Source organism: Petromyzon marinus, chromosome 5, assembly GCF_048934315.1.
Source record: "Petromyzon marinus isolate PM22_M1 ecotype Great Lakes invasive population chromosome 5, UKy_Petmar_22M1.pri1.0, whole genome shotgun sequence".
Lineage (NCBI taxonomy): Eukaryota > Metazoa > Chordata > Hyperoartia > Petromyzontiformes > Petromyzontidae > Petromyzon > Petromyzon marinus.
Genome location: NC_133671.1, coordinates 1,238,213 through 1,250,015, shown reverse-complemented (window position 1 = coordinate 1,250,015; position 11,803 = coordinate 1,238,213). Strand labels below are relative to the sequence as shown.

At 42.8% G+C, this 11,803-nt stretch overlaps 1 protein-coding gene across 1 annotated transcript; it reads right to left on the bottom strand.

Moving 5' to 3' along the window:
• On the bottom strand, window positions 1–8,144 carry LOC142913193 (NXPE family member 4-like). Its single transcript, XM_076060786.1, has 3 exons — window positions 4,059–8,144; window positions 3,183–3,563; window positions 1–1,039 (listed from the first exon to the last, which is right to left on the bottom strand). Exons 1-3 carry the CDS (start codon window positions 4,206–4,208, stop codon window positions 656–658), a joined length of 915 nt encoding a protein of 304 aa, XP_075916901.1. The 5' UTR covers window positions 4,209–8,144; the 3' UTR covers window positions 1–655.
• Between the last annotated feature and the right edge of the window lie 3,659 nt (window positions 8,145–11,803).

The following is an 11,803-nucleotide window of genomic DNA, read 5'->3' as shown; positions in this document are numbered from 1 at the left end:
GCTCGTTTCGCAAAACAAAACTGGGTCTGAATTCAAAATGTATCGTTATCGCGAAGTCTTGTTCAAAGAGAACTTGTTAAGCGATACAACGCGAGCATGCGTCAACTGCATTTACGTTTAAGGAATCTTTCACTGCTCAATTCAGTTCATATGGATCACGGCAACTGATGGTGATATGCTTTTACATGTATAGGGCACTTGACATATCAGGAACTCAAGGTGCCTTACATCAGATTTTATCTCAACTATTTCAACTCGTGGGAGAGTTCGAGGTAAGGGGACCCCCCACTGGCATCCATAGCTGCAAAGGGTAAAGCCTATTATTTTTTCATCATGTTGGTTTTGTGTTTAGTTTGTTGTCCTTCCCCGCACCTCCAATTATCACAGTTAGCTACGCACGATAGCGAAAGATGTTCAACATAAATACATAGAGACCCACAGAATCAAATAGATCGATAGACTCACACAGAGACCCATAGACTTACATAGAGACTCACATACCCAGATTGCAAACTGTGGATTGAAAAGCATTTTTTTAGAAATGCGTTTTGTGTTTAGTTTGTTGTCCTTCCCCCACACACCCGATTAACACGGCAGAGACTCAACAGCAGTGTGGTAGAAGAACTGCCAGAGTAGAATGGAGTTCCAAAGGGATTTACCCTATAAAGAGTTCCTTTCTCTCGTCGGCAAATATCCTGGGCTTCTTGTCGTAGGACGAATGGTACTGCATGGCGTCGCATGACATATTGTCCGGCCTTTCACAGGCCCACCTCTCGCCCAGGAGATCATCATCGTAGCTGCACACATCCTTGGTGGCGATGATGGTGGCATCCAGAACGAAGTGGCAAGTAGTTGTCCTCTTCACCTTCCCGGAAACGAAGTTGCCTCGGAAGCTCACTTTGTCCATCACAAAATCTCTGGCCCTCTCCAGGACGCCCACGGCCTCACTGTGGTGCACTACCTTGACCTCCAGCCGGCTCTCGCCCGCCCACCAGAACATGAACTCCACACTGTATGTGCCATTATCATGGTCCGTCACCTGCCACACCCCACCATGTGCGCACAGCAACGACAATGAGCGGTGGTGCAGCAGTTAGCATGCACTGCGAACCCGGTAGAGACCCGAGTTTGATTCCCGCTCAGGGGAGCGGTGGCGTAGTGATTAGCCACCACTCCCCGTGCCTACATCCACACGTTGATTCTCAAATCGCTCTCGGACGTGCCTGTGCTGATTGTCCACCTGCCAAATCTTTCATTCAGCGAGTGCTGTTTCCCAGACCAGTTTAAAATGGCGCAGGTAATGCCACTCCTGAAAAAGTTGGCTTGAGCCATTGACCCAAACTCAAACCAGAGCACTCTTTCAAAGGTCATAGAGCGCCTTTGTCTGAAAAGGTTACTTCCCCACGTCACTGCGATGGGCAGATTAAACCCGTTGCAGTTGGCAAACCGGAAATTCTACAGCCCTGAGACGGCTCTACTAAATATAATTGATGACCTCTACAAGATCATGGATGACTGGTGCATTGGTTGGCCCCGATCTCTCAGCCACCTTCGACACCATCGACCGTGAGATACTCATTGGGCGGCTAAGGTCATGATTCGATGTATCAGGTATGGCACTGGGGTGGATTCAGTCATACCTACATGGTCGATCACAATTCATCAAGCTAGGCAACGAACAGTCTATGCCTATGTCGTGCCTAGTCGGCGTACCGCAGGGGCTCGTCCTTGGGCCCTTCCTATTTTCCACATACGTCTCGACAATCGGCAATGTCATCTCATCGCATGACATCAAGTTCCATCAATATGCTGATACAAAATTGTATACTGCAGTGAAGTCAGCATTTGATTGGAGATTCTTGGTAACCTCAAAGATTGTACACGAGCGCTACAGGACAGGTTTGCATAAAATGAAATGATGCATAATCCATACTAATTGAGGGCTCTGCTCGTTGTCACTCAGGTAAAACAAATTGTGGTTAGATTGAGGTGTGACAGCCAACATGGTGGTGTGTAGCATAGTACCGATAAGGATCGATTATAGCATCTCACTACGCTACGGGACGTATATAAAAAAAAAACATTGCCAAGCTGCCGTTATTACAACATTTTTGGCACATGTTGTGGCGGGTATTGCAGATCCGACCATCTCCGTACTGTGCTCGCGAAGCTGCATTGGCTTCTGTTTGAAGAACAAATACATTATCAAGTCACACTCATTACACACAAATTGCTTGTTAAAAATTAACCACAATAGCTTGCAAATCTCGTCAAGGGGCATAATCCATCATTACCAACAAAGATGGTCACTGCATCGCACGCTTTCAGATGGACTTCGGCGGCCATCTTGAACACTGTTCCTTCCGATATTAGGAAGCCACTGGATCTATGCATTTTTTAATAATCGAGATTGAAAACCAATTTCTGTTAACCTGCTTTTTGTGTTTAGATTTTGTCCTTGCCCTGCACCTCCGATTAGCACGGTTGACTACGTACAGTGTAAAAGAGCTTCATAATACATACACCCACACCCTTGTGTACCATGCCGGCCTTCATAGGTGCTACTCGCTAACAGCACGTGCCCAAAAAAGTTATCTAAGGGTATATGGGGATTTTGTTCCCCATTTCTTAACATGGGCTCATAAACTTTCCATGGGAACCGGTTCCCTATCTGTTAATATTGTCCCATAGGCTTTCTATAGGAACTGGTTTGCTTTCTCTTAACATTGCCTCATAGACTTTCTATGAGAACCCGTTCCCAATCTCTTAACATGTCCCCATAGGCTTCTATGGGAACTGGTTCCCTATATCTATGAGCGGGATAAAAAACAGTGCTATAGCAGGTCACTATAACATGGTTACATTGGAGATGCGTTCCTAACAGTGCTATGTTTTACCTGTGAGCGTTATTAGGAAACAGCGCTATGGGAAGTCAACTACAACATGTTTAAATAGATGCATTCCCAACAGCTTTATATATTGTAACCTTTGAGTGTTATTAGGAAACAGGAGTATAGGAGGCCACTCTGACATGTTTGCAATGGAGATGCGTTCCCGACACTGCTATATTTTTGCTTTACCAATACGTGTTATAAGAAAATAGCGCTAGATGTGGCGGAACTATGAGAGCTACGCCTGCACACGGTAGTAGAGGCCACGATAAGAAGAGCAGATCAGATAACCTGTCCTGTGGCCGCGTTGCCGAGGGCCATGTTGTAGACGCGAGCCAGGAGGAAGTCGCAGCCGTAGCCCTTCGGACGGCCAGTGCCGTCCATCATCTCCACGCGGAGCATCACCGAGTCCCCCACGGCGACGCTGCGCCTTTCATTCACGACCCTCGCCACCGTCCTCTCAGCCGAAGAGAAGTGTAGCGGCTCGATATTCAGGGGCAGGGGCCACTGCAGGGGGGTACAGCCCAGACGGCCCTCGAGGGCGAAGGCGGGCGATGGCGGGTGTGCCGGAGACGGGGGAGGGACGTGGCTGGCACCTTCGTAGTGCTGTTGGCGTGGTTGCTGCTGGTGGTGGTAGAGTGGTGCCAGTCGGGAGTTACCCTGCCTGGGAACCTAAAGACACCGTTCAGAATCAGAATCATAATGTGTTTAGACTGAAGAAGAAGAATCTGACGAGCTACAAAGCTCATTATTACAGATATCCAGTAGGTGCTGGGGAGTCAGCAAGTTACATCTCTATGTGTATCTATGTATGTCTATGTATCTGTATGTGTTTCTGTAGGCTTAAATGTATCTTTATGTGTCTCCATGGGTCTATATGCACCTCTATGGGTCTCTATGGGTCTTTATGTATCTCTGTAAATCTCTATGCATCTCTATGTGCGAGGAAAGGACAACAAACTAATCACAAAAGCAGTTCTAAAGAAATTAGTTTTTAATCTAGATGGTGGATTAAAAGTGCATAGCTCCGGTGGCTTCCTAATATCGAAAGGAGTGTTCCAGGTGGCAGAAGTGCATTTCAAAGTGTGCGATGCATTTACCATCAAATAAATTACTTTCAATATGTGTATTACTGTCATAGTAATGATAATGAAAGTGTATACATACCCAATAGACAATGCTCAGATACACCAGCACACCGAATAATGCCGAACATACAGTCAACTTGTAGAGTGATCTCGATGTCTTATCGAAGCATTGCCTGGAATTGGTACCGACATGTCCTCCGGGCGCGGTCTCCCACACAATAACAACCATCCTGAGAGTCTCCCTGAAGAAGCAATCAGTGTTAATTGGTTACCACTTTAGCAACATTGTTAGAGATACAATTGGTTAATCACATGACCAACCACTATTTATTAGAATCAGAATGTTTATCGATACTGCAGGAGGGCTTTGAAGCTATTTTTCATCTGACAACTGCCCAGAATATGCGTGCATATATTTTTTTATTCCCATTATTAATTAGGATAAATGTTATACTTTTAGATGAAGATCCATAAACTCGCATGAAGAATTCCAGAGACGCACATAGAAACCAATAGATTGACACAGATACCTATAAACTCACGCAAACACTCATAGACTCACACAGTGACCCATATAATCATATAGGGACCTATTGACTCACACGTACACCCATAGACTCACACAAACACCCATGAACTCACATCAAGACCAATAGACTCACACAGTGACTCAGACTCACATAAATATCCATTGACTCACACAGACATCCACAGTCTCACAGAGGCACACAGACTCACACAGACACCCATAGACTCAAAGTCCCATAGACTTACACAAAGACCCAAATACTCACACAGACCCATAGACTGACACAGACATCCATAGTCTCACATACAGACTCACAGACACCCATAGAATTACACAGAGATGCATAGATTTACATAGACACCCATACACTCACACAAAGGCCAATAGACTCATACAGAGACCTACAGACGCACACAGAGACCAAAAAACTCGTATAGAGACCCATAGACTGAAACAGACGCCCACGTACTCACACGGACACTCATAGACTAACACAGAGATCCGTAGATTCACGCAGAGACCCATAGACTCAAACTATATACTCACAGATACATCCATAGATTCACAAATAGATCCATAAATACATACAGAGACCCATCGACTCACACAGACACGAATAGACTCAGTGAGATCCATAGACTCACACAGATTACGATTAACTCACACAAAAGACCCATAGACTCACAGATACTCATAGACTCACATAGAGAAAAATAGACTCAGACAACTATGGACTCCCATAGAGACCCATAGATTCTCACACACACCCATATACCCACATACAGATCTATTGCCTCACACACGGATCCATAAACTCACCCAGAGACCCATGGACTCACACAGACTTAGAGGCCCACATAAAAACCTATGAACTCACGCAGAAAACATAGACATACACAAATCCCCAAAGACGCACATATAGACATCTAGATACTCACACAGATCAATAGACTCGCATACAGACCCACAGATTAAAAGACCCATAAACCCACCCAGACACCAATAGACTCACAGAGACCCATAAACTCACATTGAAACCCATAGACTAAAGAGAAAACCATAGTATCATATAGAGACCCATATACTCTTAGAGACACACTTAGACTCATCCAAATACCAATAGGCTCACACAGATAACGATAAACTCACACAAATACCCATAGACTCACACAGAGACCCATAGATGCACACAGAGACATATAGACTAACACAGATGCCCATATACTCACATAGAGGTCTATAGACTCAGACATATAACCAGAGACTCACATAGAGACCTATAGCCTCACACGGACACCCAGAGGCACACAAAGAGATCCATAGATTTACAAACAGACAGGTGACCTCACGCAGACACCTATACACTGAAATAGAGACCTATAGACTCACAAACACAACCATAGACTCCCACAGAGACCTATAGCCTCACACAGAGACCCATATACTCACATATAGATGTTTTATATGCCGGGTATTGAAATTTTAATGAAAATAATACAAATTAAATGAAATTTGGGAATATACGTAATTTGCCGAAATTATGTTATTTAATGTAATTATGCGCATAGATTATGCTAATTAAGATGTAATAATATTAACTTATGTGAATGTGTACGAATATGCTAATGTACGCAGTTATGATACTTAGGCTTAACCTCGTTGTCGAGGGTAGTATTATCAATCGGGATAAGACAATTATTGTATGAAGTTATGCAGGTGTGATGTAAGTATGCTAGATTGAGCTCGGCTTCGCTGTCTAGGGTTGTATTATCAATCGGTATAATACAATTGTTCTTGCTTTAACATTTACTGATTATGTCTTAGTGTGTTTATATCAGGTCTCCAAATTCAAATCTCACCGCAGGATACAGTTCTTATAATTAAGATTATTATGCATGAACTTAGGAAAGAAACACTCAAACACTTCTGTGTTAAGCAATTTTAATTTCTAAACAAAACCTTAACACTCTAATATGCAAACTCTTATGCTTGGAATTGTCACAGTACTCCAGGAGATGTTCCCCCTCATTGATCCATACATTTAACCCTCAATGGTCACGTTTGCTAACTGGGTAACAATACAATCGATTATTCCTCAGAGTACGCGAGCATACACAGCGAGAGGAAAAGTCATAAAAAATTCATGCAACGATATTCATACGAAGGGCAATAAAGAAACATGTCCCGAAGGCAAGAGTAGTTATCAATGAATTCATTGGTAAGATTATGCAATAAAAAAAAACTAACAACGAAAATATTTCTAAATGACTGTATCCACGTAGCTCAATGGGGAGCATGTTCTTCACGATCAGTTGATATGTAATGCACCAACTTGTAATTGCAACCCTTCTTGAAACACAAAGATAACTTTTTGGAACAATCTTATTTGTCCCGATATGCGTGTTGTGTGTCTTATTTGCCACTTGTTCAATTATTTGTGTAAAGCAGACGCCGGGCGAAGCGTCGTGAGGGTGTGAGTGTGGGCGAGGGTCATACAAACGGCTTCGTTCTCTCTCTTGCTCGGGGGCGGCCACAGTTTCGGTCCACAGCTGGGTGGAAGAGTCGGCACGATGCTCGCCGTTGGTGCGCGATGATCCGTCGTCAGATAGCGCCCGCGGCTCGTCCACTGGCTGCAGTTCCTCACTCTTGTCTTGGTTTCCAGCTGGTGCCGCTCGGTGTGCGTATGGGTCGAACCCAAGGCACCCTCGCTGGGGCTGACACTCTTGCTCACGGTCGGCTGGTCAGGCTCTTTCCCCTGCTGGATGAGCCGAGTCGGCACAATGCTTGTCCGCTGGCAGCTGGCACCCTTGCATGGTGGCGCTGGTGGAGCTGCTGAGCACTCACTCTTGGTCGATGCTTGGCCCTCTCTGCCCTTTCTCGAGGTTGATTGCTTGACGCTGAGAATAACTTTCAGCGATCCTCTATCGGTCCATGCCGAACTCAGCACAGATCATCACCTCGCCCCCCTTCTCTGCGATGCACCACACGCATTATTGATCTCGAGGCCATGCCCCGGAGCTGGCTTGCTGTCCTCTTCCGAGCTGTCCCTTGCTTTGCTGTCGTGTTGCTGTTTTTATCCGCAAAATCTCCCCTCTGCGCGTCTCTTGTAAGAGAAAAAACAGATGCTTACTCTGTCATGCTCTCCCCCCGCGGCCGCACCTGATTGCCCCCCTTCTTCCCTTGGTGACCCCGGGCGGGCTGCTTTACGTCAAATTTATGTTTGTTTGCCTTTCCAACCCCTCTCTTCGTGGCGTTTGCTAAGGGAGGGGACGCACCTTTCATCTGTATTTATGGCTACCATGTGTTTGTGTCAAATTGTTGGAAGACAAAGGCGGCCGGGGAGGCTCTGATTTCATGGAATACATTTGATCTGGTCTTGTGTGCTTGACCTATTTTCTTGTACTTCTTATGAGTTACCCTAGGTCTAATCTCTTGTGATTATTATTTGGTTTATGTTTAACCAAGATTTGTAACACTCTTTGGTTCTATTCTGTAATGTCACGTAGGAAAAAAATAAATAAAAAATCACGACGCTTTGGCCACAACACAAGCAGCCTTCATCAGGTGAAGGGACCAGCCTGTCTCGAAGACTGCGCTGGAGGGAAACAGAGCCAAGCTCAGACTGCGACCTTTAAGCTGTGTGAAAGGGATTAAGGTGCCTCTACAAAGGAATTAGCATAAAAAAAATAGCATTTGATTGGCCGACTTAGCATTATGAAAGGTGTCACACGGGGCAGTGCACCTTTAAGCTGTGTGAGAGGGATTATGGTGCCTTGACAAAGGAATTAGCGTAAAAAATAACATTTGATTGGCGGACTTAGCATGATGAAAGGTGTAGCACAGTGATCGGCACCGGCAGTGCACCAGCCTGTGCTGCGAAAGTTTGGGGTACCACTGCTTGAAAAAATATACTGTACCAATGAAAATTAGTTTAATGTTTAGTTCGATTTAGAACATCTTTCCAATGGTTGCTTAATTTGAAACCATCTTCTCGGTTGAAATAGTGTCAGTGCTTGTAGATCTGAATTGCCTCGTGAACAAATCTCTGATAGAAACCTGTGGGTTTGCAAAGAACCTTGTTACAACGCTGTGGGTGATCATGATATAATTTTCTCAGATACCAAGGTTCTTTGCAAACCCACAGGTTTTTATCAGAGATTTGTTCACGAGGCAATTCAGACCTACAAGCGCAGACACAATTTCAACCGAGAAGATGGTTTCAAATTAAGCAACCATTGGAAAGATTCATAATAAAGGTTTTTGGGTTAGATCGCGTTTATTTATAAATGTGTCGTAACCCTCCACCACCCGACACGGCCAATCAGCAAAAAAAAAGTGTCACGTTGACAAAAGACAAATAATTCACTACTTCAGCCACCGGTGTGTTAATCCACATTTACAGTTTGAGTACGACGAAGTTATTCTTGTTCCTCTCAATTTCAATGGATTCTCTAATTAGTCTTTGCCAGTAATAATTAGTTTTACAAACCACTGCAACATTGTCAAAATCAATTGAGTGTCCTTGTTGACAAGCATGTTCTGCCACTGCCGACAGTTGTGTTTGAGATAATTTAATATTTCTCTGATGTTCTTTTAGTCTTACGCTGATGTTACGTCCCGTCTGCCCAATGTAGCAGCTGCCACATGAACAATTAATCCGATATACACCTTCTGTTGAAAGTTTAGGTAATGCATCTTTAGTGCAAGATACTAGTTTTTGAATTTTGTGCACTGTCCAAATCTTACTGTAATGTTTTGCTTTTGCAGAACACGGGCTAATTTGTCAGTTACTCCTGAGATATATGGAATTTTTATTGTTTTAACAATCTGGTCGCTTTCAGTAGTATTGCTTTGCGATCGTGATTTGGCATTCAGTGCTCTGTTAATTTGAGCATTATTGTAGCCATTCTGTCGTAGTGCGTCTTTAACGTGTTTAATCTCTCTCACTAGACTCTCACCATCTGACACTGTTTAGGCCCGATGTACGAGCGTCTTGATAAGAGAGGATTTCTGAGCTGGATGATGATGTGATTCTGCATTCAGATAGGCATCAGTGTGCGTTTGCTTTCTGTAAATGCTGTGTGTTATTTTACCGTTTAGGCCATGTCCAAGAAAAATATCTAGGAATGGGAGTGTGTTATTCACCTCCATTTCCATGGTGAACTGGATGGCCGGGTTTTGTGCATTGAGATGATTTAGAAAATCATTAAGTGTATCTTTACCATGTGGCCAGAGAACCAAAGTGTCATCCACATACCTAAACCAAAAGGATGGTTTTAATGTGCTCGAGGCAAGTGCTCTTATTTCAAAGTTTTCCATGTACAAATTTGCTATAGCAGGGGATAAAGGAGAACCCATTGCTGCTCCTTCCTTTTGTTTAAAGAAATCCCCTCTCCATAAGAAGTAAGTGTTATTTAAACAATGGCCAGCAAGTTTCGGAATATATTTTTGTAAACCAGTATTCTTTACTAGTGTATCAAGTAATTTAAGCGATTCGTCCACTGGAACCTTAGTGAATAGAGAAATCACATTAAAACTTACCAGAATATCATCAGGAGTAAGTTTAATATCTTTAATCACATTCACAAGATGTTCTGATAAAGGCCGCACTACTGTAGTGATGTCACGAGCCGATTATGATAATAAAATTAGAAATTTACTAGAGGAAAGTACCTACATTAAAATTAAACGAGATCCAACTAATACTTTAGAACGTAAGACCACTGCAATAATTGCAAATTCATTAATCCCTAAAAATGAGCAATACCTAATTAAGCCAAGGGCCTCAAAACCACCTAAACTCTATGGGCTACCAAAGATTCATAAAATCGGCATCCCAATTACGACCCATAGTCAGTACAATTGGCTCTGCCACATATCAATTAGCAAAATATATAACCAAACAAATACAGCCCTACATCGGTAAGACATCTTCATTCATAAAAAATTCAGAACATCTTGTGAATGTGATTAAAGATATTGAACTTACTCCTGATGATATTCTGGTAAGTTTTGATGTGATTTCTCTATTCACTAAGGTTCCAGTGGACGAATCGCTTAAATTACTTGATACACTAGTAAAGAATACCGGTTTACAAAAAGATATTCCGAAACTTGCTGGCCATTGCTTAAATAACACTTACTTCTTATGGAGAGGGGATTTCTTTAAACAAAAGGAAGGAGCAGCAATGGGTTCTCCTTTATCCCCTGCTATAGCAAATTTGTACATGGAAAACTTTGAAATAAGAGCACTTGCCTCGAGCACATTAAAACCATCCTTTTGGTTTAGGTATGTGGATGACACTTTGGTTGTCTGGCCACATGGTAAAGATACACTTAATGATTTTCTAAATCATCTCAATGCACAAAACCCGGTCATCCAGTTCACCATGGAAATGGAGGTGAATAACACACTCCCATTCCTAGATATTTTGCTTGGACATGGCCTAAACGGTAAAATAACACACAGCATTTACAGAAAGCAAACGCACACTGATGCCTATCTGAATGCAGAATCACATCATCATCCAGCTCAGAAATCCTCTCTTATCAAGACGCTCGTACATCGGGCCAAAACAGTGTCAGATGGTGAGAGTCTAGTGAGAGAGATTAAACACGTTAAAGACGCACTACGACAGAATGGCTACAATAATGCTCAAATTAACAGAGCACTGAATGCCAAATCACGATCGCAAAGCAATACTACTGACAGCGACCAGATTGTTAAAACAATAAAAATTCCATATATCTCAGGAGTAACTGACAAATTAGCCCGTGTTCTGCAAAAGCAAAACATTACAGTAAGATTTGGTACAGTACACAAAATTCAAAAACTAGTATCTTGCACTTAAGATGCATTACCTAAACTATCAACAGAAGGTTTATATCGGATTAATTGTTCATGTGGCAGCTGCTACATTGGGCAGACGGGACGTAACATCAGTGTAAGACTAAAAGAACATCAGAGAAATATTAAATTATCTCAAACACAACTGTCGGCAGTGGCAGAACATGCTCGTAAACAAGGACACTCAATTGATTTTTACAATGTTGCAGTGGTGTGTAAAACTAATTATTACTGGCAAAGACTAATTAGAGAATCCATTGAAATTGAGAGGAACAACAATAACTTTAATCGCTCTGACAGCTACCGGCTTAGTGCGGCCTGGAAGCGTATTATTAAATAATACACATTACATTTAAAGAATTACTAATCTACAACTCATTACTAATCATAACCAATGACTGATTACTAATCGATTATATAATTACAATACCCCCCCCCCTCCGCCTCT

Bases quoted from the DNA above. Each gene is read 5' to 3' on its own strand.
- LOC142913193 (XM_076060786.1), bottom strand. From the start codon at position 4,208: ATGGTTGTTATTGTGTGGGAGACCGCGCCCGGAGGACATGTCGGTACC. The intron at 3,564-4,058 runs GTATGTATACAC...CGGTGTCTTTAG, and splicing joins ATCTGAGCATTGTCTATTGG to GTTCCCAGGCAGGGTAACTC. The intron at 1,040-3,182 runs GTTATCTGATCT...GGGGTGTGGCAG, and splicing joins GCAACGCGGCCACAGGACAG to GTGACGGACCATGATAATGG.